At 38.8% G+C, this 27,991-nt stretch overlaps 1 protein-coding gene across 2 annotated transcripts in view; it reads right to left on the bottom strand.

The window, feature by feature from the left end:
* The window catches only part of PTH2R (parathyroid hormone 2 receptor), a 111,578-nt gene extending 84,705 nt beyond the window's left edge, over nucleotides 1-26,873 (bottom strand). The window contains exon 1 of one of the 2 annotated variants that reach the window (XM_067027547.1): nucleotides 26,178-26,873. Coding sequence is in view for 1 of the 2 variants with exons in the window: in XM_059051753.2 (XP_058907736.1) it covers nucleotides 26,178-26,240 (63 nt within the window). In the remaining variant the exon portion in view is untranslated. The remainder of the gene's footprint in view (nucleotides 1-26,177) is intronic. The other variant, XM_059051753.2, reaches the window with a different exon arrangement.
* Nucleotides 26,874-27,991: the final 1,118 nt, after the last annotated feature.

The following is a 27,991-nucleotide window of genomic DNA, read 5'->3' as shown; positions in this document are numbered from 1 at the left end:
CTTTTTCTTGAAGGTTACCTATCTCCACTTCATTTAGTTGTTTTTCTGGGGCTTTATCTTGTTCCTTCACCTGGTACATAGCCCTCTGCCTTTTCATCTTGTCTATCTTTCTGTGAATGTGGTTTTTGATCCACAGGCTGCAGGATTGTAGTTCTTCTTGCTTCTGCTGTCTGTACTCTGGTGGGTGAGGCTATCTAAGAGGCTTGTGTAGGTTTCCTGATGGGAGGGACTAGTGGTGGGTGGAGCTGGGTGTTGCTCTTGTGGGCAGAGCTCAGTAAAACTTTAATCCATTTGAGTGCTGATGGGTGGGGCTGGGTTCCTTCCCTGTTGGTTGTTTGGCCTGAGGTGACCCAACACTGGAGCTTACCTGGGCTCTTTGGTGGGGCTAATGGCAGACTTTTGGAGGGCTCACACCAAGGAGTACTTCCTGGAACTTCTGCTGCCGGTGTCCTCATCCTCATGGTGAGACACAGCCACCCCCTGCCTCCACAGGAGACCCTCCTACACTAGCAGGTAGGTCTGATTCAGTCTCCTATGGGGTCACTGCTCCTTCCCCTGGGTTCAGATGCACACAGTACTTTGTGTGTGCCCTCCAAGAGTGGAGTCTCTGTTTCCCCCAGTCCTGTCAAAGTCCTCAATCAAATCCCACTAGACTTCAAAGTCTGATTCGCTGGGAATTCCTCCTCCTGTTGCTGGATCCCAGGTTGGGAAACCTGACGTGGGGCTCAGAACCTTCACTCCAGTGGGTGGACTTCTGTGGTATAAGTGTTCTCCAGTTTGTGAGTCACCCACCCAGCAGTTATGGGATTTGATTTTATTGTGATTGCACCCCTCCTACTGTCTCACTGTGGCTTCTCATTTGTCTTTGGATGTGGGGTATCCTTTTTGGTGAGTTCCAGTGTCCTCCTGTCGATGACTGTTCAGCAGTTAGCCGTGACCCCGGTGCTCTCCCAAGAGGGAGTGAAAGCACATCTTTCTACTCCGCCATCTTGAACCAATCTCTCTGTATTATTTCTTACATGGCATGTGAATCTACAATTTTCTCAAAATAAAGAGTTTTTAAATTCATATAATAGTTTTTAGTGAATTGTTTAGTTTAATGACTATAACAATCATTATTCAGAGCAGTGCCTAGGTTCTGTGAAAAAGACTGGTAGATTTCCTCTTCCAGATATTGGAAAACAGAATGACATCATAACTAAGAACAGGTGCTTTAATATCAGGCAGATCTGGATGTGAATTCTTATTAGGTATAAACTTTAGGAGTATTTGTTCACTTTTCTGAACTTGAGTTATCTCATTTGTAAAACTGGAAAAATAGTTGTTCCAAATCTTGTTCTATGAATTAAATGAATGAGATAATGTATGTGAAATATGTGAAAAATTCTTTTAATTTGTAGCTGCCTTTTGAATTTTTTATTGCGATACGAATAACATGTCAAATAATTAATTAATTAACAATAAAATCCTTAGGTCTTCAGTTTAAGCATTCACAATTTTAAACACATTTCCAACATTCCAGAAAGTTCTCTTGTGCTCCTTTCAATTCAGTTCCTCTCTTACCCATTCCCACTCCCATCCCCAGCCCCAGGCAACTACTTTCACTACAGATCATTTTTATCTATTCTTGGATTTTATATAAATATAATCTTATAGTATGTATTTTTTAACATCTGTCTTCTTTTACATAACTACTGTTTTTGAGATTCATCCATGTCATTGCATGGATTGTTGGTTTTTATTTCTGAGTCATACTCTATAAATATACTACAACTACACTTGTTGGCTACTATAAATAAGGCTGTTCTAAACTTTCTTGTACATTTTGTTGGACATAGTTTTCATTTCTCTTTGGAAAATGTATGAGTGGAATTGCTAGGGAATAGTGAATGTATATGTTTAACTTTGTTAAAATCTGCCAAAATATTTCAAAAGTGATTATACCATTTTACACTGCCACTAGAAATGTATGAGACTTCACGTAGTATTCATCCTCTCCAGTATTTGATGTTGTTAGACTTTTTGATTATAGCCATTCTAGAGGGTATGAATGGTATCTTGTTGTGATTTTAATTTAAATTTTGTGTGTTTAATGGCCATTCTTACTATCATCTGTTACAAAGTGATCAAATTTTTGCCAATATTTTAATTTGATTTGTCCTTCACTTGTCTTTAAATATTAGTACTATGTTATTAGTCATATACAATTGTATATCGGTTATGTATTTATTGTAAATTATACCTTTCTCTTTGGTATTTTTTTAATCTTGGATTTACCACTATACAATTCTAACATTTAACTTTCTTCCTGATTAAATTTCCAGAGTAAATGTTTAGTTAGCCCTTTGACCTTAACCTTTCTGGAAAATGAGGAAATTAGTACACTTTTACCCTCTCTCAAGTTTTATCTATGCCCAAGTATTTATTTCTGCCATACATAAGCTTTAACAGCTAGTTGAGCAAAAGTCCCTTATTTATTCAATTTTTCCATATTGATTACTAAAGATTAAATTTTAGTCCAATTAGGAAAAAAAAATCTGTTGGGCTTGATTGAAAGTACACTTAAATGATGAACAGTTATATGCCAACAAATTAAACAGCCTAGAAGAAATGGATAAGTTCCTAGAAACATACACCTGACCAATACTGGATTAGGAAGAAATAGAAAATCTGAAATGACCAATTTTAGTAAGGAGATTGAATCAGTAATTAAAAACCTCCCAACAAACAATAGTCCAGGACTAGGTGGCTTCTACCAAGCATTTAAAGAAAAATTAATACCAATCCTTCTCAAACTCTTTCAAAAAATAGAAGATGAAGAAATACTTCCAAACTCATTTTATGAGACCAGCATTACCCTTATATCAAAACTAGATAAGAACACAAGAAAAGAAAATTACAGGCCAATATCCTTGATGAACATATATGTAAATATCCTCAACAAAATATTAGCAAACTGAATTAAACAATATATTAAAAGGATCATACATCATGATCAAAGGATTTATTCCAAGGATGCACGGATGGTTCAGTATCTGCAAATCAATCAATGAGATACACCACACTAACAAAATGAAGGACAAAAGTCATATGTGATCATCTCAATAGATTCAGAAAAAGCACTTGACAAAATTCAACATTCATTCATGATAAAAGCTCTAAACAAAATGGGTACAGAGGGAACGTACTTCAACATAATAAAGACCAAATATGACAAGCCCACAGCTAACATTATACCCAAAGGTGAAAAACTGGTATATTTAAAACAGATAACCAATAAGTACCTACTGTATAATACAGGGAATGCTGCTCAATATGCTGTGATAACCTAAATGGGAAAAGAATTTGAAAAAGAACAGATACATGTTTATGTATAACTGAATCACTTTGCTGTACACCTGAAACTAACACAACATTTTTAATAAACTATGCTACAATATAAAATAAAAAATTTTAAAAATAAAGTCAATAGAAACCTGAAAAAAATAAACCTAATTACTTGCTAAAAACAAAACAAAACAAAACAAAGGTGAAAAGCTGAAAGCTCTTCCTCTAAGGTCAAGAATGGTCACTCTTGCCACTTTTATTCAACATACTACTGGAATTCCTAGCCAGAGAAATTAGGAAAGAAAAAGAAACAAAAGGCATACAAATCAGAAAGGAAGAAGTAAAACTGTCTCTATTTTCAAATGACATATTATATATAGCAAACCCTAATGACTCCATCAAAAAAACTGTTAGAATTAATAAACAAGTTCAGTAAAGTTGTAGGATATAAAATTAATATACAAAAATCTGTTGTATTTCTATACACTAATAATGGATTGTCAGAAAGAAAAAAATTTTTTAATCTCATTTACAATTGCATGAAAAATAATAAAATACTTAGGAATAAATTTAACAAAGGATGTGAAAAACCTCTACACTGAAAACTATAAGACATTAATGAAAGACATTGAAGAAAACACATATAAATGGAAAGATATTTCATGCTGATGGATTAGAAGAATTAATATTGTTGAAATGTCCATACTATCCAAATAATCTACAGATTCAATGCAATCCCTATCAAAATTTCAATGGCATTTTTCACAGAAATAGAAAAAAATTTTCTAAAATTTGTACGGAATCACAAAAGACCCTAAATAGCAAAACCAGTCTCAAGAAAGAAGGACCAAGTTGGAGGCATCACACTTCCTGATCTAAAACTATATTACAGGGATTCCCTGGTGGAGCAGTGGTTGGGAGTCTGCCTGCCAATGCAGGGGACACAGGTTCGTGCCCCGGTCTGGGAGGATCCTACATGCCACGGAGTGGCTGGGCCCGTGGGCCATGGCCGCTGAGCCTGTGCGTCCGGAGTCTGTGCTCCGCAATGGGAGAGACCACAGCCGTGAGAGGCCCGCACACCACCAAAAAAAAAAAAAAAAAAAAAAAAAAAAAAAAAAAAAAAACTATATTACAAAGTTATAGTAATCATAAAAGTAAGGTACTGGCAGAAAAACAGACACAAGATCAATGGAACAGAACAAAGAGCCCAGAAATAAACCCACACATATATGGTCAACTAATTTTCAAGATAGTGTCCTCGATAAATGGTGTTGAGAAAACTGGACATGCAAAAGAATGAAGATGGACCACTATCTTACACCATATACAAAAATAAACTCAAAATGGATTAAGGTCTTGAAGGCAAGACCTGAAACCATAAAATTCCTAGAAGAAAACATACAAAGTCAGCTCCTTTACATCAGTCTTGGCAGGTTGTTTTTTTTTTTTTTTGAATTTGACACCAAAAACAAAGGCAACAAAAGCAAAAATAAACATGTAGGACTACATCAAACTAAAAAGCTTCTGTACAGCAAAGGAAACAATCAACAAAATGCTATTTCACCCCTACATGTATGTTTATATTTTATACTATCAAATGAGTTATGGAGAAAAAGGTGGAAGGACACATATTACCTGAGTGGGATGGGGATGGCGGAATGGTGGTGAGAGGAAAGAAGGAGGAAAAGTGTGTGTCAAACAGAAAAAAAATTCATTTTTTGGAAAAATATGTACTGTATGTCAAGTGAAAAAGCAACATATAAAGTTTCACTTATAACACAACTGAAAGTATGTATTCATTGAATATGTGCACAGACAAAGACTAAATGAGAATGTAGGCAGTTTTGTCTTGGATTCCTATTATGTTTACATACAAATTTCAATAAAGTTCTTTCTAAAAGCTAAAACTATATTGATAATTTGAAGAAGTCTGAATCCCTAGTATATTAAAGATCAAAACCTCCTACTCTTTACAAATAAAAACTGAAACCCAGAGTTTAGCCACTTATCTATGGTCACCCAGCTCAGTTATAGTAAAATGTGCTCTAAAAGCCAAGTTTCTTATCTCCCAAGGAAATGTTCTCACACAGGACTGATTCTGTCATTCAAGCCTGTTTGATAATGTGCTGCACTATGGCAGAGTCCATCTCATATGGAAAGGAAAGCAGACAATAATTAGCACTATCAAAACTGTGTTGACAGAAAGACAAATAGTATATAATCTCACTTATATGTGGAACCTAAGAAGTCAAACTCATGGAACCAGAGACTAGAATGGTGGTTACCAGGGGCTGTGGGGTGGGGGAAATGGGGAGCTGCTGGTCAAAGGTTACAAATTTCCAGTTCTAGGATGAATAAGCTCTGGGGAGCTAACCTAGAGCATGGTGACTAGAGTTAACAATACTGTATGTATACTTGAATTTTGCTAAGAGAGTAGTTTTTGTTTGTTTGTTTTTGCCACACTGCACAGCTTGTGGATCTTAGTTCCCTGACCAGGGATTGAACCCAGAAGTCCTAACCACTGGACCGCCAGGGAATTCCCACTAAGAGTAGATCTTAAATGGTCTCATCACACACACACACACACACACACACACACACACACACACACAAGGTAACTATGTGAGGTGATGAATGGGTTACTTGACAGTGGTAATCATTTCACGATATATAGAGATATTAAATCATCAAGTTGTACACCTTTTTGCAAATCACATTATATAATATAAAAAAGAATAAAATAAAATAATAAATAAATAAGCCACTCCTCACACACACACACTGTTGACCTTTGTGGGGACATAACAAATCCTCAAGAAGATCACTTCCTTCAGGCAGTAAGCAACCAGAATTTGACTTACAGAAAAATCAGGCTACAGGCCAAACTGCAGTGTCCAATATTTCATTTATAACTAGTGTTACCACCCCAGGCAACACATCTGTCATGTGGCACAGTTGTAGGATGCTGGGAAAGAGCAGTGGCTTGGAAAATTAACATGGTTGGTATTATATCATCAGCAGTGAGGAGAATAATTTTGAGCAAAAGCAGTAAGTAAGACGTCACAAAGAAAGAAAACTACAGGCCAATATCACTGATGAACATAGATGCAAAAATCCTCAACAAAATATTAGCAAACAGAATCCAACAGCACATTAAAAGGATCATACACCATGATCAAGTGGGGTTTATCCCAGGAATGCAAGGATTCTTCAATATACGCAAATCAATCAACGTGATACACCATATCAACAAACTGAAGGAGAAAAACCATATGATCATCTCAATAGATGCAGAGAAAGCTTTTGACAAAATTCAACACTCATTTATGATAAAAACCTTGCAGAAAGTGGGCATAGAGGGAACTTTCCTCAACATAATAAAGGCCATATATGACAAACCCACAGCTAGCATCGTTCTCAATGGTGAAAAACTGCAACCATTTCCACTAAGATCAGGAACAAGACAAGGTTGCCCACTCTCACCACTCTTATTCAACATAGTTTTGGAAGTTCTAGCCACAGCAATCAGAGAAGAAAAAGAAATAAAAGGAATCCAAATAGGAAAAGAAGAAGTAAAGCTGTCACTGTTTGCAGATGACATGATACTATACATAGAGAATCCTAAGGATGCTACCAGAAAACTACTAGAGCTAATCAATGAATTTGGTAAAGTTGCAGGATACAAAATTAATGCACAGAAGTCTCTGGCATTCTTATACACTAATGATGAAAAATCTGAGAGTGAAATTAAGAAAACGCTCCCATTTACCATTGCAACAAAAAGAATAAAATATCTAGGAATAAACCTACCTAAGGAGACAAAAGACTTGTATGCAGAAAACTATAAGACACTGATGAAAGAAATTAAAGATGATACAAATAGGTGGAGAAATATACCATGTTCTTGGATTGGAAGAATCAACATTGTGAAAATGACTATACTACCCAAAGCAATCTACCGATTCAATGCAATCCCTATCAAATTACCACTGGCATTTCTTACAGAACTAGAACAAAAAATTTCACAATTTGTATGGAAACACAAAAGACCCCGAATAGCCAAAGCAATCTTGAGAACGAGAAATGGAGCTGGAGGAATTAGGCTCCCTGACTTCAGACTCTACTACAAGGCTACAGTAATCAAGACAATATGGTACTGGCACAAAAACAGAAATATAGATCAATGGAACAGGATAGAGAGCCCAGAGATAAACCCACACACATATGGTCACCTTATCTTTGATAAAGGAGGGAAGGATATACAGTGGAGAAAAGACAGCCTCTTCAATAAGTGGTGCTGGGAAAACTGGACAGCTACATGTAAAAGTATGAAATTAGAACAATCCCTAACACCACACACAAAAATAAACTCAAAATGGATTAAAGACCTAAATGTAAGGCCAGACACTATCAAACTCTTAGAGGAAAACATAGGCAGAACACTATACGACATAAATCACAGCAAGATCCTTTTTGACCCATCTCCTAGAGAAATGGAAATAAAAACACAAATAAACAAATGGGACCTAATGAAACTTAAAAGCTTTTGCACAGCAAAGGATACCGTAAACAAGACCAAAAGACAACCCTCAGAATGGGAGAAAATATTTGCAAATGAAGCAACTGACAAAGGATTAATTTCCAAAATTTATAAGCAACTCATGCAGCTCAATAACAAAAAAACAAACAACCCAATCCAAAAATGGGCAGAAGAACTAAATAGACATTTCTCCAAAGAAGATATACAGATTGCTAACAAACACATGAAAGAATGCTCAACCTCATTAATCATTAGAGAAATGCAAATCAAAACTACAATGAGATATCATCTCACACCGGTCAGATTGGCCATCATCAAAAACTCTAGAAACAATAAATGCTGGAGAGGGTGTGGAGAAAAGGGAACCCTCTTGCACTGCTGGTGGGAATGTAAATTGATACAGCCGCTATGGAGAACAGTATGGAGGTTCCTTAAAAAACTACAAATAGAACTACCATACGACCCAGCAATCCCACTACTGGGCATATACCCTGAGAAAACTATAATTCAGAAAGACTCATGTACCAAAATGTTCATTGCAGCTCTATTTACAATAGCCAGGACATGGAAGCAACCTAAGTGTCCATCAACAGATGAATGGATAAAGAAGATGTGGCACATATATACAATGGAATATTACTCAGCCATAAAAAGAAATGAAACTGAGTTATTTATAATGAGGTGGATGGACCTGGAGTCTGTCATACAGAGTGAAGTAAGTCAGAAGGAGAAAAACAAATACCGTATGCTAACACATATATATGGACTCTAAGGGAAAAAAATGTCATGAAGAGGTTAGTGGTAGGACGGGAATAAAACACAGACTTACTCGAGCATGGACTTGAGGATATGGGGAGGGGGAGGGGTGGGCTGTGATGAAGTGGGGGAGTGGCAGGGACATATATACACTATCAAATGTAAATTAGATGGCTGGTGGGAAGCTGCTGCATAGCACAGGGAGATCACCTCTGTGCTTTGTGACCGCCTGGGGGGGTGGGATAGGGAGGGTGGGAGAGAGGGTGATGCAAGAGGGAGGAGATGTGGGAGCATGTGTGTATGTATAACTGATTTAGTTTGTTGTAAAGGGAAAACTAACACACTATTGTAAAACAATTATACTCCAATAAAGATGTTAAAAAAAAAAAAAAAAAAAAAAAAAAAAAAAAAAAAAAAAAAAAATGGATTAAGGTCTTGAAGGCAAGACCTGAAACCATAAAATTCCTAGAAGAAAACATACAAAGTCAGCTCCTTTACATCAGTCTTGGCAGGTTGTTTTTTTTTTTTTTTGAATTTGACACCAAAAACAAAGGCAACAAAAGCAAAAATAAACATGTAGGACTACATCAAACTAAAAAGCTTCTGTACAGCAAAGGAAACAATCAACAAAATGCTATTTCACCCCTACATGTATGTTTATATTTTATACTATCAAATGAGTTATGGAGAAAAAGGTGGAAGGACACATATTACCTGAGTGGGATGGGGATGGCGGAATGGTGGTGAGAGGAAAGAAGGAGGAAAAGTGTGTGTCAAACAGAAAAAAAATTCATTTTTTGGAAAAATATGTACTGTATGTCAAGTGAAAAAGCAACATATAAAGTTTCACTTATAACACAACTGAAAGTATGTATTCATTGAATATGTGCACAGACAAAGACTAAATGAGAATGTAGGCAGTTTTGTCTTGGATTCCTATTATGTTTACATACAAATTTCAATAAAGTTCTTTCTAAAAGCTAAAACTATATTGATAATTTGAAGAAGTCTGAATCCCTAGTATATTAAAGATCAAAACCTCCTACTCTTTACAAATAAAAACTGAAACCCAGAGTTTAGCCACTTATCTATGGTCACCCAGCTCAGTTATAGTAAAATGTGCTCTAAAAGCCAAGTTTCTTATCTCCCAAGGAAATGTTCTCACACAGGACTGATTCTGTCATTCAAGCCTGTTTGATAATGTGCTGCACTATGGCAGAGTCCATCTCATATGGAAAGGAAAGCAGACAATAATTAGCACTATCAAAACTGTGTTGACAGAAAGACAAATAGTATATAATCTCACTTATATGTGGAACCTAAGAAGTCAAACTCATGGAACCAGAGACTAGAATGGTGGTTACCAGGGGCTGTGGGGTGGGGGAAATGGGGAGCTGCTGGTCAAAGGTTACAAATTTCCAGTTCTAGGATGAATAAGCTCTGGGGAGCTAACCTAGAGCATGGTGACTAGAGTTAACAATACTGTATGTATACTTGAATTTTGCTAAGAGAGTAGTTTTTGTTTGTTTGTTTTTGCCACACTGCACAGCTTGTGGATCTTAGTTCCCTGACCAGGGATTGAACCCAGAAGTCCTAACCACTGGACCGCCAGGGAATTCCCACTAAGAGTAGATCTTAAATGGTCTCATCACACACACACACACACACACACACACACACACACACACACAAGGTAACTATGTGAGGTGATGAATGGGTTACTTGACAGTGGTAATCATTTCACGATATATAGAGATATTAAATCATCAAGTTGTACACCTTTTTGCAAATCACATTATATAATATAAAAAAGAATAAAATAAAATAATAAATAAATAAGCCACTCCTCACACACACACACTGTTGACCTTTGTGGGGACATAACAAATCCTCAAGAAGATCACTTCCTTCAGGCAGTAAGCAACCAGAATTTGACTTACAGAAAAATCAGGCTACAGGCCAAACTGCAGTGTCCAATATTTCATTTATAACTAGTGTTACCACCCCAGGCAACACATCTGTCATGTGGCACAGTTGTAGGATGCTGGGAAAGAGCAGTGGCTTGGAAAATTAACATGGTTGGTATTATATCATCAGCAGTGAGGAGAATAATTTTGAGCAAAAGCAGTAAGTAAGACGTCACAAAGAAAGAAAACTACAGGCCAATATCACTGATGAACATAGATGCAAAAATCCTCAACAAAATATTAGCAAACAGAATCCAACAGCACATTAAAAGGATCATACACCATGATCAAGTGGGGTTTATCCCAGGAATGCAAGGATTCTTCAATATACGCAAATCAATCAACGTGATACACCATATCAACAAACTGAAGGAGAAAAACCATATGATCATCTCAATAGATGCAGAGAAAGCTTTTGACAAAATTCAACACTCATTTATGATAAAAACCTTGCAGAAAGTAGGCATACAGGGAACTTTCCTCAACATAATAAAGGCCATATATGACAAACCCACAGCTAGCATCGTTCTCAATGGTGAAAAACTGAAACCATTTCCACTAAGATCAGGAACAAGACAAGGTTGCCCACTCTCACCACTCTTATTCAACATAGTTTTGGTAGTTCTAGCCACAGCAATCAGAGAAGAAAAAGAAATAAAAGGAATCCAAATAGGAAAAGAAGAAGTAAAGCTGTGACTGTTTGCAGATGACATGATACTATACATAGAGAATCCTAAGGATGCTACCAGAAAACTACTAGAGCTAATCAATGAATTTGGTAAAGTTGCAGGATACAAAATTAATGCACAGAAATCTCTGGCATTCTTATACACTAATGATGAAAAATCTGAGAGTGAAATTAAGAAAACACTCCCATTTACCATTGCAACAAAAAGAATAAAATATCTAGGAATAAACCTACATAAGGAGACAAAAGACTTGTATGCAGAAAACTATAAGACACTGATGAAAGAAATTAAAGATGATACAAATAGGTGGAGAAATATACCATGTTCTTGGATTGGAAGAATCAACATTGTGAAAATGACTATACTACCCAAAGCAATCTACCGATTCAATGCAATCCCTATCAAATTACCACTGGCAATTTTTACAGAACTAGTACAAAAAATTTCACAATTTGTATGGAAACACAAAAGACCCCGAATAGCCAAAGCAATCTTGAGAACGAGAAATGGAGCTGGAGGAATTAGGCTCCCTGACTTCAGACTCTACTATAAGGCCACAGTAATCAAGACAGTATGGTACTGGCACAAAAACAGAAATATAGATCAATGGAACAGGATAGAGAGCCCAGAGATAAACCCACACACATATGGTCACCTTATCTTTGATAAAGGAGGGAAGGATATACAGTGGAGAAAAGACAGCCTCTTCAATAAGTGGTGCTGGGAAAACTGGACAGCTACATGTAAAAGTATGAAATTAGAACAATCCCTAACACCACACACAAAAATAAACTCAAAATGGGTTAAAGACCTAAATGTAAGGCCAGACACTATCAAACTCTTAGAGGAAAACATAGGCAGAACACTATACGACATAAATCACAGCAAGATCCTTTTTGACCCATCTCCTAGAGAAATGGAAATAAAAACACAAATAAACAAATGGGACCTAATGAAACTTAAAAGCTTTTGCACAGCAAAGGATACCATAAACAAGACCAAAAGACAACCCTCAGAATGGGAGAAAATATTTGCAAATGAAGCAACTGACAAAGGATTAATATCCAAAATTTATAAGCAACTCATGCAGCTCAATAACAAAAAAAACAAACAACCCAATCCAAAAATGGGCAGAAGAACTAAATAGACATTTCTCCAAAGAAGATATACAGATTGCTAACAAACACATGAAAGAATGCTCAAAATCATTAATCATTAGAGAAATGCAAATCAAAACTACAATGAGATATCATCTCACACCGGTCAGATTGGCCATCATCAAAAACTCTAGAAACAATAAATGCTGGAGAGGGTGTGGAGAAAAGGGAACCCTCTTGCACTGCTGGTGGGAATGTAAATTGATACAGCCGCTATGGAGAACAGTATGGAGGTTCCTTAAAAAACTACAAATAGAACTACCATACGACCCAGCAATCCCACTACTGGGCATATACCCTGAGAAAACCATAATTCAGAAAGACTCATGTACCAAAATGTTCATTGCAGCTCTATTTACAATAGCCAGGACATGGAAGCAACCTAAGTGTCCATCAACAGATGAATGGATAAAGAAGATGTGGCACATATATACAATGGAATATTACTCAGCCATAAAAAGAAATGAAACTGAGTTATTTATAATGAGGTGGATGGACCTGGAGTCTGTCATACAGAGTGAAGTAAGTCAGAAGGAGAAAAACAAATACCGTATGCTAACACATATATATGGACTCTAAGGGAAAAAAATGTCATGAAGAGATTAGTGGTAGGACGGGAATAAAACACAGACTTACTAGAGCATGGACTTGAGGATGTGGGGAGGGGGAAAGGTGGGCTGTGACGAAGTGAGAGAGTTGCAGGGACATATATACACTATCAAATGTAAATTAGATAGCTAGTGGGAAGCTGCCGCATAGCACAGGGAGATCACCTCTGTGCTTTGTGACCACCTAGAGGGGTGGGATAGGAAGGGTGGGACAGAGGGTGATGCAAGAGGGAAGAGATATGGGAACATATGTATATGTATAACTGATTCACTTTGTTGTAAAGGAAAAACTAACACACTATTGTAAAACAATTATACTCCAATACAGATGTTTTAAAAAAAAAATAAAAACAAAAAAATAAAGATAGAAAAACACAAGTAAAGTAAAATCACCATTAATAGGTCAACAAACTCTAAGGTAAAGTTTCACATAGTAGAAACACTGTGCACTCATTAGCTATAAAAATTGTGCATGTTTATTAAGTGAATAAAGAAAAATTACAATGAGAACTTGTACATTAAACAATGTTCTAAGGTCTCTCAAAAAGGGTGTGAATAAAACTTTGGTTTCCCTAATTTCTGATATAATGATATCAGAAACAGCTAGTTTTATGAATGAAAAAGAGGAGGCCAAGAGATAACAGTTCTTAGATAGCTGAGTGAATAATAGGAGAAAAAAGGAGGAAAAGGTAGGCTGTATTGAGCAGTTAGGTTAATAGATTGGGAATGATAAAGGGGTTCTGAATGAGTAAGAAGTGAAAGTCTATGGTCTTACTGTAGGTAAAGTAAAACTGTTGGGGGAGGTCATCGAGAGGACACGACCACAGGTAGAGCCGAGGGCTGGACTCAGGCAATCAGAAGCTCCTCAGCCCCTCCCCTGCCCTTGGAATGCACACTCTGTCCACTGTTCCCACAGTGAGAGCTGTTTTCAAGGATGCAGCCTTGAGAGAACATGTTGTTGAGACCATCTGGATGGTACACGTGACTGAACCCAGGTAAGGCCTCTATATCAACTTATAAGATGGTGGCAGGTGAGTGTGGAGATCTACTCATCTTGCTGCTGCCCAAGACAAGCTTCTTATTAAGTCCCCTTGCTTATTAAACCTGCCGCCTACCAATGTGGAGTGGTCTGCCTCTTTCTTCCATCTCTCCTTGCCCTCCGTGTACAGGAGCCAGTTTCACGTTTTACCCAGGGAGCTCCTGACGTTTTGAACCAACAAAACTTAACCCACTAAGGGCAAAAAGGGGGGTGCTATATTTAATAAGATTGTGAGAGATCAGGGTAACTTGGGACACAAACCTTGGAGAGACTAGGGGGAGAGACACAAGAGGCTGCAATTCAACAATAAGGTGTTTTGTCAAGTTGATTTCCTTTCCCAAAGGAACCATCATCACTCAAAGGCTGATTTAAACATTAACTCAAATTTAGAAACATTTACAGAAATGCTGCACATGCTCTGCTTGAAAACGTGACCATATATTTCACTGTATTTATATTTCCAGTGACTATCACATTGTCTGGTGCATGAGAGACCATCAAAGTATCAATACTTGCCGACTGGAACTGTCATGAATAAAAAGTTATGGGTTTTATTGTTTCGGTTTTTTTTTTTTAATTAGATAGGATACCTTTTTTTTAGACAGCTTTTTTGAGGTATAACTGATATACAAAGAGCTGCACATATTTAATGTGTGCAATTTGATGAGTCTGGACATGTGCAAACACTCATAGTACCATCACCATGATCAAAATACAAGATATAGCCAACATCTCCCAAAGTGTACTTTTTTGTTTGTTTGTTTGTTTGTTTAAATTTATTTATTTATGGCTGTGTTGGGTCTTCGTTTCTGTGTGAGGGCTTTCTCTAGTTGTGGCAAGTGGGGCCACTCTTCATTGCGGTGTGCGGGCATTTCACTATCACAGCCTCTCTCGTTGCGGAGCACAGGCTCCAGACGCACAGGCTCAGTAATTGTGGCACACAGGCCCAGTTGCTCTGTGGCACGTGGGATCCTCCCAGACCAGGGCTCGAACCCATGTCCCCTGCATTGGCAGGCAGATTCTCAACCACTGCGCCACCAGGGAAGCCCCCAAAATGTACTTTTGACCGTTTTGTTAGTTTTCAGCTTTTCGTAGTAAGAACAGTTAACATGAGATCTACCCTCTAAACAAATTTCAAGTGCACTAAGTGCCAAGAAAAAAACAAAAAACTAAGGAGGAAAAGAAAGCACCATATTGCTAACCATGGGCCTTGTGCTGAATAGCCAACCTCTAGAACTTAGTCATCTAGCATGGCTGAAATTTTAATGAGAAGATGTTCAGTAGGTAAGGTATTCTTTGTTTTCCCATATCTACAGAATTAAAGCACAGATCTTATGTAATTTCAGCATAAGACTGTGCCAACAATATGCTTAACTAGATAACATAAGGAAATTTCTTGGTGCACATGTCTGACTCCATAGGTAGAGCAGGCTTCAGGAGAATGGGAGAATGTAAAATTCATGAGGGCAGGGATTTTCAGTTTTGCATTTTTTTTCACTTACTCTACCACTTGTCCTTGTTTGCCACAAAATTGGTAAGAAATGGAGTGGATTTGGGAGAAGCAATAAAAATGCTCATTACCGGGCTTCCCTGGTGGCACAGTGGTTGAGAGTCCGCCTGCCAATGCAGGGGACACGGGTTCATGCCCCGGTCAAGGAGGATCCCGCATGCTGTGGAGCGGCTGGGCCCGTGAGCCATGGCCACTAAGCCTGCGTGTCCGGAGCCTGTGCTCCACAACGGGAGAGGCCACAACAGTGAGAGGCCCGTGTACCCCCCCCCAAAAAAAAAAATGCTCATTACCTTCCTCATAAGATTGTTGTGAGGATTAAAGAAAATAATGCATAGAGATGCCTAATTAAGTGCCTTTATATAGTGAACTCTGTATAAATGTTAATTATTACTACTGCTATTATCACCAAGCCTATACTTTTATTACATTCTAAATATATTCAACCAAAATAAACTTAGTGAAGTAAAAAGAAAAAGGAAAAAAAAAAAAAGGCTGAACATGAGAAACCTTTGGCAGAGGTTTTCCCAGCTCTAGTTGAGCATCTACCATTCACACTGCAAAAATGTGGAAGTCAAAGACAGACAAGATATATTAGAAAGAAGGAAAAGGAACAGATCCTGCAGGGAGGGTAGACAGAAGTCAAGAGCAGAGGCCAAGAGCTCCTTTTGGCAGTAGTGGCAATCTTGTCTCCTCCTGTTGAGTGAAAGCTCCTTGGAGAACAGAGCCATCTCTTAACCACTTTCGGAACGTGCACAATGAACATAATACTTAGTAATGCAGTGCAATTTTATTGCATTAAAAATGCAAACTCCTAGGGAAAAAGAATTTTAATTGGGGCAACTCCTCAAATTCACAGAAAAGCCTTCCGCCAGTCATCTACTCATTCTACACTGATTGTGCTGGTTTAGCAGCGAGGAGTGTTGAGAGTATTTATTTCAACAGTATTCGTTGAATCCTCCCAAGGGCAAGATACTGTGGCAAAAGGTAGACATAAAAGAAATTCAAGCCATGGATCTTGCCTGGGGGTAGGTCAAGAGGTACAATATGGCTCTCAGACTACACTATAACCATGAGTGGTAAGAAATGCAATAGACTCACAAACAAAACATTATAACTAAATATTACCAATCTGATGGGAAATAGAAGTATGCTGTGTCTTTGGAATGATTTTAAAAGGCATTCTTGAGGATGCAGGAAAGCCCCACGTACCTACTCAAAATTTCTTCCAGTTTTTAGATATCTCTAAGCTCAATTAATCAACATGAAATTGTGCTTAAGTTTTATTTAGATAACTACCAAAAACTTCTGAATATTGGGTCTTACAGACTTTATTAATCTAGGAAATGAGATGCCAGAATATATGTTGAGAGGAGAAGTCCCACCTTGGTACTCATTACATGCATGAGTGGCTTGCTAAAGGCAGATTCTCTTAAGCAGAAGAATATTCAAGCTTAGGCATATCTCATGGCCACAAAATCGCATTGTTAAATACAATCTCTGCTGTCAAAAAAAACTGTATTTTAAAAAATAACTGAGAGGGCTTCCCTGGTGGCGCAGTGGTTGAGAGTCCGCCTGCCAATGCAGGGGACACGGGTTCGTGCCCCGGTCCGGGAAGATCCCACATGCCACAGAGCGGCTGGGCCCGTGAGCCATGGCTGCTGAGCCTGCACGTCCGGAGCCTGTGCTCTGCAACGGGAGAGGCCACAGCAATGAGAGGCGCGTGTACCGCAAAAATAAATAAATAAATGAGAAACTTTTTATCATGGAAAACAGAACTAACCTGATTATAAAAGTAAGGAAAGTGACAAGCAGTATAAAGTATTCTCATCTAGGAAATTTTAGCCAGTTTGCAATTTGATGTAAATGGTTTCATAAAAGAGAGGCAGTTTTACCTTAATTACCTTAATTATACATATGTTTCTTCCAATCTTCTCATATAAATATTTGGCCAAATAGTATTTTTTTAATTTAAAATCAGAACACAATTTATTAATGTGTAATTAATGCCATTTCAATTAACCAAAAGATTCATAATCTCTGCAGGACCAAGAAAACTTGGGAACTACATTTTATTACAGAGAAATGTTTATTTTACTTGACTAAATGTTCATTTATTCAAGTCGTGTTTATGATTTCTTGCTCTGTGCTGGCCATTTGGGATACAAAAAGGAGCAAACACAAGTACAGCCTTTGCCTTCATGAAAATTGCAGTCTAGAAAAGGAGAAAGAGTAATTACACCATGATCACAGAAAATGTTAAGTTACAACTCTGAAAAATGCTACAAGAGAAAGTAAGATACACAGTGTTCTGAGAGCTTATTGTAAGGACATTTTGCCTTACTGGGTAAGCCAGGCTTTCCTGAATAAGGTACACATGAGCTGATATCTAGAGGACAAACTGTAAATTAACTTGGTGATGCATAAAGGGGAAAGAATCCAGGCCAATTCTTGAGAGAGGGCAGACAAGGGACTGAAAAGTTGGCCAAACAGTATTAAACAACACTTTTGTTTGCTAGACATTTGAATTTGTTATCCTATATCTCATAATAACAAAAGTATTTGACTTAGTTGCTAATTTAAGAAGCAATATATAATAGCCCTTCTACCTATGATTATGAAAACACTTACCAATATTTAATGAGCATCTACTGGTACCATTCACTCTAGAAAAATGATTAAGAATTAGTTCCTGCCCTCAAGTAGTCCAATACCTGTGACAGGAGCTCAATACAACGAATATGACATTTTTTAAAGAAATGACGTATCATTTGTGACTTAAAAATTATACATATTGTCATTCAAAAGTTCTATACTAGCCTTACATTTAACAACTTAACAAAATTAGCAATGATGTTACTTCTATTAAAAACCTAGAGCAACTATCATACTTAATGATAAATCTGTAGAAGCATCCCACTGAAGTAATAAGCAAGATAAGATGCCCACGATAATTACTGTTTATCATTCAACTTTATATGGAATTTCTAGCTAATGTAACATAAGAAAAAAGATAAAAAGAAATAACAGATAAAGGCTACAAATAAACTTATCTACAAAACAGAAACAGAGTTACAGATGTAGAAAATAAACTTATGGTTACCAAGGGGTAAAGGGGGGAGGGATAAATTGGAAGATTGGGATTGACACATACACACTACTATATATAAAATAGATAACTAAAAAGGACCTACTGTATAGCACAGGGAACTCTACTCAATACTCTGTAATGGCCTATATGGGAAAATAGTCTAAAAAAGAGTGGATATATGTATATGTATAACAGATTCATTTTTCTGTACACCTGAAACTAAGACAACATTGTAAATCAACTATACCCCAATAAAAATTACCAAAAAATAAAATAAATAAAGTATTCAAAACAAAAAAGATGTACCTTCTAGAAATTCATGAAATACTAGTTCTCAAAAACAATTTTATAAATCCTCCCTGCAAGGAATAAGCCAAGTTAACTAAAGCAGCCAGAATTTGAGTTCCATTTTACCATCTACTGGTTGTATGACCTTGAACAATGTAGTAGACAGGTTCTGTCCTTCAGTTCTTTTCCTGATCTATACAAAGTGAACAAAATAAAATCTACACTATTGGGCTATAATCAGAGATAAATAATATGATGGTAAAACACAGTCACAGATGAAGTGCTCAGTAACTGTTTGTTATTAATGCTATTATTGTAAATAAAAGTTATCTCTAAAAAAAAAAGAAAGAAAGAACAGACACAGATATTGGAGAAAATTGTTACTGTTCAGGAATCAGCTTCATAGGCATGAATCAATAAATAAAAATAATAGAGATTCTCTATACCAACAATAACTAATTTAAAATGTGATAGAAATTATGGTAATGATGATGACGATGACAACGCTGATGGCTGAAACGTACAGTGAGCAAACTCTATGACAGGCACCAGATTAAATGCTTCTCCTGAGGTTTTCATGTAAAACACATGTCAAAAAAAATAACTGGCATTAGGTCATCCCATTATTTTCCTTTTTTTCATCCCATTTTTTGGGATGAAGAAACTGAGTTTTTGAGATAAGTAACAGCATGAGAATAGGAAACACAGATTCCAAATTCAGTTCCGATCAGAAGGTCCATAATCTTGACCATTTTGTGTAGTTCCCTCTTCCTCCAGAAAGCTATGATTTACTTTCTTTGAGAGTCTATAAAATTCTATCATCCAGGGGACTAACTGGCAAGCTCGACATTTAGCCTGCTAGTTTGTCAGTTACTAAGACAAGAGATCTCTGGAAACACCGAACTCCCTCAGGGTTGCTTTACCAGCGGCTCTCTTTCCTCCATCTTTGTGACCAGATATAGGTTCCACTGCATCATTTGTATCCAGGGCAGTCATCTCTGATCCTTAGAATAGAATGACATTTTTTCAAGTAAAACTGGAGTAAATGATCAGAGACTTGAGTTCCAAGTGGGATCAAAGAAGATGAACAAAAGAAATACAAATTAGCTTAATCAAACATTTATGGAGAACCTACCACCCAAAGGCACCATGCTAATTGTCACAGAGGATTCCAAATTGCTTATTAGCCCCTTTTCCCCTGTGAATTTACAATTCAGGGATAATCTTATAGAAAACCAATCTGCATGTCTTTTTTCAAACTAGTTAGCCAACCCTTTTAATTCCACTATACTCTCACTGAGAATATCATTCTTTCATGTGGTTTCAAGTACTTCCTATTTAAAAACGGATGATGCTAAATCCAGAGCTCCTCTTAAACTCCATAATGCAATATCCAACCATCTCCTAAATATCTCACAGGCTCCACCAACTCAGCTTATCTAAAAATCTAACTCATCGATGATACCTGCCCCGACCCACTCTTCCTTCAGTTGAATGTACCTTCTACCTCTCGAATCCATCTGCCTCCCTGCATCTCCACTTCTACAAGGACACACCAGTGATTACAAGACTGCTGCAACCGCCTTAGGATTAGCTGAACTAATCTCCAGAACGACTTCTTCAAAGGAGGAGATAGGTGTTCATCAAGGACTCGTATTACTAAATGGCAAACTATAACATCTATCAGCATTATGAATAAAATGTCCTATTGCTATCTGAAGGAGTTGGGTTCTGAAAAAGAAAGCATAAGGAATAGACAGAAGAGTGTTGCAGGCAGAGAAAATAGCCTTGCAAAATACACACACACACACACACACACACACACACACCCCTTTTAAAAGCCTTCACTTACCCCCAATCTTGTTTAGAAATTATCTCAATCGAATAATCATTCCATTAAAAAGCTCTTTACTAATTGGCTGATAGAAGAAAAGAGCTGACATTTTCATTATCAGACACCTTAAAGCTTTTGTTGTTTATATGTTTTTAATTTTAATACTGTCACATTCTATGAGATAAGTGTCATTATTGCCCCCATTTTATTTGTTTATTTATTTTTGGCTGAGTTGGGTCTTTGTTGCTGCGCGTGGGCTTTCTGTAGTTGTGGCGAGCTGGGGCTACTCTTTGTTGCAGTGCGCAGGCTTCTTGTTGCAGTGGCTTCCCTTGTTGCGGAGCACCGGCTGTAGGTGTACGGGCTTCAGTAGTTGTGGCACGTGGGCTCAGTAGTTGTAGCACACGGGCTTTGTTGCTCTGCGGTATGTGGGATATTCCCGGACCAGGTCTCGAACCCGTGTCCTCTGCTTTGGCAGGCGGATTCTTAACCACTGTGCCACCAGGGAAGCCCCTGCCCCCATTTTAGAATGGAGGAAATGGAGACTCAAAGGCGTGAAATGGATGGCCTAAAGTCACACTGCTGTTAAAAGATTTAAGAAATAACTCAGAAAAGACAAAAACTAAACAGAGGGGAAGAAAGGAGATGGATTCTAGCAGATGACAGAACCAATCAATGCTCAAGACAGGGAAATAAATGGAATGTATAGTTGAAATATAGTTGAAAATGTTCTACTTTTATTCACAAAGAATTGAGGAAGCTCTGAGGAAATTAGACCTACTCGCTGTACACTGCCAAGAAAAAGCCACATCTGGCTCCTCCCATCTTGCTGCTTCTGGGTTCCTGGGGCTGAAGAGACAACCCAGAATTAGTGCAGTCATCAAGAAGTCTACCCCTCAGGGATACAAGGCTTCTCTATAACTAGAACATAAATGGAAAAAGTTCTGGTTGTCAACAGGAAAGAAGAACAAGCCTACCATTGGATCTTTGACAAAAACAGTGCTTATGGAAATAAGCACAATATAATAATATATAATGAGCAGTCAAGTTCCAGTTTGATTTTGCTAAGGGTAATCCCCTGGCTTACCATCTTGGAAAAGCTACGATGACCCAGTTATGTCTTCATTCTTTTTTTAAAAAATTTATTTATTTAATTTATTTATTTTTGGCTGCATTGGGTCTTCATTCTGTGTGCCGGCTTTCTCTAGTTGTGGCGAGAGGGGGCTACTCTTTGTTGTGGTGCACGGGCTTCTCACTGCATTGGCTTCTCTTGTTGCAGAGCACAGGATCTAGGCGCATGGGCTTCAGTAGTTGTAGCACGTGGGCTCAGTAGTTGTGGCTCGTGGGCTCTAAAGCGCAGGCTCAGTAGTTGTGGTGCACAGGCTTAGTTGCTCCACAGCATGTGGGATCTTCCCAGACCAGGGCTTGAACCCGTGTTCCTGCCAATCCCCTGCATTGGCAGGCGGATTCTTAACCACTATGCCACCAGGGAAGCCCTATGTCTTCATTCTTAAGTCTACCAATAATGGCTTGTTGGTAATTCCATTTATTATCACCACAATTTCCAATACAGCATGTTGGTTTATTTGATTGATTGATTGATTGATTATCTATCCCCTTGTATCTCTATACGCCACTCCTCCTTCTCTACCTTCCCATACACAATCATTTACGTGAAATATATATACAAAATATTAACTAAATATGTTGATACAATATGTATTGCTGTTTTATGTGCATGTATTTGAACGTACGTAAATGGTAATATACATCTCATTGTTTCTGTGCTCTATCTCAGCCTATTTTAAGGATCTCATTCATGCTGCTTTGTGTACATTGAATCCATTGCTTTTTATTGCTGCCTGATACCCCACTGAACACCCAGATTGTTCCCAGCTCTCTAACACCACAGAATTACTGCAATAACCATTATGGAGTTGTGTGAGAAATTCTTGGGGAAATAGACCCAGGGGTGGATATTGCTGAGAAAGAGCGTGTATGTATACATAATCCAGCTAATCGGTGCCCGGCTGATCTCCACGATGAGGGCACCAGTCTGAGGGGTGGGTTCAGGAGCAGAAAGCCCTGTGTGACTCATGGCTACTTGTTAGCTGTGTGACCCAAGAAGGCTACATAACATCTCTTAGCCCCATTTTCTCATCTATAAAGCATGAACAATTTACAGTGCCTAGCTCATAAAGTTACTGTGAGAATTAAAGGAAATAATAATAAAGTGCTTACCACAGTATGTGGTATGTGGTCATCATTTTCTTCCCACCCAGTAAGAGATTTCTGACTTTCCAGGAGACCCTGAATCTTCACACTGGAAGGTCAGTAAAGCCCATCCTCCTAACTGCACAGAGGAAGAATGGAGAGATCAAGTTTCATGCCCGAGGAGGTTGCATGTTATCAGAGAAGGAATCTGAATGCAGCTTTCCGGGTCCCGAGGCCAGTGCTCCTTCCCCTGTACCAGAATGTCCACGGTGGTGCTGGGATTCCACTCAGGCAAAAATGAGTAATAACTAGAAAACGAAACCTGCCCTGCGTTGGCACCTGCTCACACCTGGTACTCCACGGAACTGATGTACTTCCACTCAGTATGTCACGAGCTCCTGGGAATTTTTTCCAGTTGTGGTGGTGGATTTGTACTCAGTTCCTCTCACACACACTGTCTGAGAGCCACACTGATCTGCAGCCCTGGAGCCTGGAGAAGGTGCCTGCATCACGAGGCGTCAGCCCATTCTCAAACCCAGCAAAACCAGTGTTGTTCCTTGATAATTTTGTAAGGGAGGAAACAGCCATGGAGGTACACCACTGAGACAGTCCTTCTAGAAAGAACCAGCTATCTGTCTGGAAGGAGTGCAGTTGGCTGACAGCCTCCAGCTGCAGTGCTTTCAAGCATCTGTTTCAGCTCTGGATCCCAGTCAACAATCATACAAAAAAACCCTAGCCGATGACTGAGCACAGTGGAAGAAGCAGGATGTGGCCATTTCTTCACCATGTGGGATGCCTATGATGGGCAACCTTTGCCCCAGAGCTCTCCATGGGGTTGGCCAAGAATTTGTCGGGTTTGCAGCCCAGTCTGAGCCTCTCCTTGTCCAATCCTGCTTCCTCACCCCGTTACCTTTCTCAGGTTTTACCTTCCAATAAAGAAAATACTACACATATTCACACAGTTGCCCTCATTACCGTGTGAAACTCTGACTCTAGGAACTGCATTGCTGGGCTCTTCAGTGATGCCTGATGCATGAATTCACGGCTTTTGAACTGTGCACTGAGGCAAAGGCAGCATCTTCATCAACCAAAAACCACAGGGATATTTAAAACAATTGCAAGTACTAGCCTATGTTGCCTACTGTGTAATGTAATCCAATGTTTGCCAGATAGTAAACATTTATTCTACACAAGCTCATTCTGCTTGGATGAGTTTCCTTTGTTGTTCTATCAATATATTAAAATTTTTAATATATGTCTTTGCTGGGAATGAAGAAACTGAAGATCAAAGAAGGTGTCAGTGTGTCAACTGACACAGTGTGTCAACATAAATCACTTTAATGTAACCTTCAGATTTTGTTTAAAGTGCCAGAAATGTAACGTACTATCACAAACTCATTTCACATAATTCTTAATCTATAAACATAAATGGAAATGGGTTTTAAGCAATGGGCCTTAACCAGAGGCGATTTTGCCTCCCAAGGGACGTCTGGCAATATCTGGAGACGTTTTTGGTTACCACAACCAGGCAGGGGTTGGGAGCTGCTACTGGTTTCTAGTGGAGAGGACAGGAATACTGCTAAATATCCTGCAAGGTACAAGATAGCACCCATAACAAAGAATTATATGGCCCAAAATGTTGAGAAAGCTTGGTTAAAATTATAGAAAAAGTGTTCAATGTCCTGATTGTTTTTTTGAAAGCTAAATATTCTTCCCATAATCGCACAGTGATTTTCTTCTTCGCTGTACTAAACAATGTCTATTTCCTTAGAAAAAGTCATCTGTAACGCTGAATAAAATAAATGGCTAGAGGTCACTTGTCCCTTATACAAGGAAGTGGTGTTTTCGAGCATATTATCCAAATATCTTATGAGAGAGAAAAGCAGGAAATACATTAGAGATCACCCCAGCTCTATAACTGTCACCAAATTCTTAGAGTTTTTCCATTCATTCATATTCCTTCTGTTACCTTGGTGAAATTTTTCAGGTTGGAGCATACTCTACTTTTGAGCATTCATTGACCATCTTATTAGTCAATGTATAACACACATCGTTTGATTTTTTTTTAACATATTAAGTTCACTTGAAATATCCTGGTCATATTAGTTAAAGCCCAGTATTTAGGAGAACACTTATTTCTATTAACGTATGTAGCTATGTGGTTAAAAAAAAAAAAAAACTGCACGTTTAGAGTAACAAATTTAAACTGGCCATTTGAAAGCCAAGAACATAGTATTAAGTTTAGACAGTACCAGTACATAAATTAATGCCTTAATTTTCTCACGGAGAAAGAATTTAAAAAAACAAAACAAAAAAAAACAAAAAAACCTAATTTGGGGCTTTATTTGACGGTCAAAGTGCGCCCCCTCCCGAACAGAAAAGAGAAATAACGTTGATTTCCATTTAAAGTCACAGGGCTCTTAAATTGCATTACACTACAAGCATCTCTTTCTAGCTCATCGAAAAAGCTGAGTGTAAATACTACATTTTATTTGAGTCAAAAACATGTGAGGATGAATTGTGGCTTGCGCATTAGAAAGGCTCCATTGTGAAAGATCACCCAGAAAATCTCTAAACGATATTAGCAGTACGAAAATGACAACTACCATTTATTCTAAACATAACAACTCAGCTTTAACAAGTTATATGTATTTTTCTAGCTAGTCTCCTCGCTTTAATGATAGGTGATTCTGTAACAGGAAGAGTCAATTATCCTTTCAGACAGTGGTCACAAACAATCCTAGAAATTTAAGTTCTCAAAAGTGACGGTAAATTGCGAGCAGACAAAAAAAATTTTGAATTAATTAAACGGGGATCAAGGAGTCTAAGAGTAAGAAAAGTTCTTCACCTCTCAACGTTACCCTCCTGATCCAGAACCCCGTTGTCCATAAATATCCTCTTACTTTGCAGATGTCAAGATGCTGGTCGGAACAGTGCCCACCCCAGGACATCATTCACCTAAGCAAATCTTTGCAGCTCCACTAAATGCCTGTCAAACCTTGCCGAGTGCACTTGTGTGTCTGTCTGTCTGCCTGCCTCTGAGTGCGTTAGTGCGTGAATGTGTAAGCGTCAGCGCCCGCGCGCGCCTTGGTCTCGGCTGCCCTAACGTTGAACACCGGCCGGAGGCTCCAGGAAGCAGGTGCCGCGGCACAGGGGCTCTTACCTGGGCTCTGGCGAGGAGGCAGCCGCCGAGCAGCAGCCACCCCCAGAGGTGGGGCCCGGCCATACCCGAGCCAGCCCGAGCGAGGAACAGGGACACTCTTCCCGAAGCCCGTGGAAAGCTTCACACTTGCAACTTGGCCGGCGCGAGGCAAACTTGTGGCCGGGAGCGCGGCGCAGCTGAGGTGTCGGGCTCGAGGCCACTGGTCAGATATGCCCGGGGCCAGGCTGCCCGAGCCCCGTGCGTTTCGGATCCTCCGCGCGGAGGATAGCGCCTTGGTTGCTACTTCCGGAGAGAGCTGCTCGAGTCCCGGCCTTGACTCGCGGCCCCAGCGCCCAGTGGATCCATGCGCGCCCCGAGTGGCTGCAGGGGCGGCGGGGAGGTGCTCGCGCTCGTCTTCCGAGTCTCTCTGTCCCGCAGCCCGGGGGACCCGAGGGCGACAGATCCAGAGCGCAGCTGCCGCCACCCCCGACTCACACCGTCTCTTCCTCCCTTCACTCTGTCCCAGGTTCCAATGCCCTGTCTCTAGGGACGCCCTGGGTCTTCGGGGAGTGTCCGAAAGTTCCCTCCTGTCCAGACGCGCGCTGACCACTAGCCACTGCGACCTGGACAGTGTGGTTAAAGGTTTCCGAGGCCAGGCGCATTCTCCATCCAGGGCTCTGGGCTCAGCAGTCTCTACAGCGCTAAAGTTCTCTGATTGCCTTTCTCCTAACCACTGTAATAATACTGTGCGTGCGTGCGTGCGTCTGTGTGTGAGTGAAAGAGAGAGACAGAAAGATTCTGCTCCAGCAGAAATCTCTGGGTCGAAACATTTTGGGATCGTTTTATATTTTGGATCCATGCATTTTAAAAAAGACAACTATTTAATATTTTTTAACAGTTTTTTTTGTGTGAACGCCTTCGTTTGACACAGTCTTTTTTCTTTATTTTATTTTTCTTACAGGCATAATCATCAAGGTGCCAGAGACCTTGCTTCACAGACATTGAGTTGAAGAATATACAGTCTCCGGGGATCTGATACAGTTGGGAAGGAATGAGTCCCATAGACGAAACAACAAAAATTCTCTCACCTCCTCTTCACAGTGAGGATTTGACATTTGTCACCATTGGCTTTCATTTGAGAGCCAAAGTGAAAACTGGGTTTGTTTTTAAAACAGATAACTAATGACTGGCCAGGTCTAAAACACTAGAAATAGATGACTTTTATTTCTAATTCTATGTCTCTGAAAAAGTTCATTCCTATCTCTATTTATTGTTTATAGTACAGATATTTATTATAAACAATTTCATGTGCTTTTTGAAAGTAGCAAGATCTAACTCAGGGGTCCTCAACCCCTGGGCTGCGGACCGATAGCGGTCATCGGCCTGTTAGGAACCTGGCGGCACAGCAGGAGGTGAGCAGCCGGTGAGTGATGGAAGCTTCATCTGCCACGCCCATAGCTCGCATTATATGCATTTCCTTTCATTTCAATAGTGCTTTAAACAGGAAGTACAAATAAATGTATCTTCTCCATTCACTTTTTTTGGAAACTCAAGGGAAAAGACATTTTAAAATTCTTAGTCACATTTTTTATTACAATACATATTCGAAGAGAAAATTTTGCAAATGCATAAAGTCACAAGGAGGAAAATAAAATCCAACCAAATTTCTTTACCTAATCTTTTGTCTACTCATAATTATTTTGCATGAAGATTGGCCTTGTACTGTACATACCATTTTTTTAAATAGATCTTTACTGGAGTATAATTGCTTCACAATACTGTGTTAGTTTCTGTTTCACAACAAAGCGAATCAGCCATATGCATACACATGTCCC

This window comes from Kogia breviceps, chromosome 2, assembly GCF_026419965.1.
Source record: "Kogia breviceps isolate mKogBre1 chromosome 2, mKogBre1 haplotype 1, whole genome shotgun sequence".
Classification (NCBI taxonomy): Eukaryota; Metazoa; Chordata; class Mammalia; order Artiodactyla; family Physeteridae; genus Kogia; species Kogia breviceps.
This window is presented reverse-complemented; position numbering and strand designations above follow the sequence as displayed.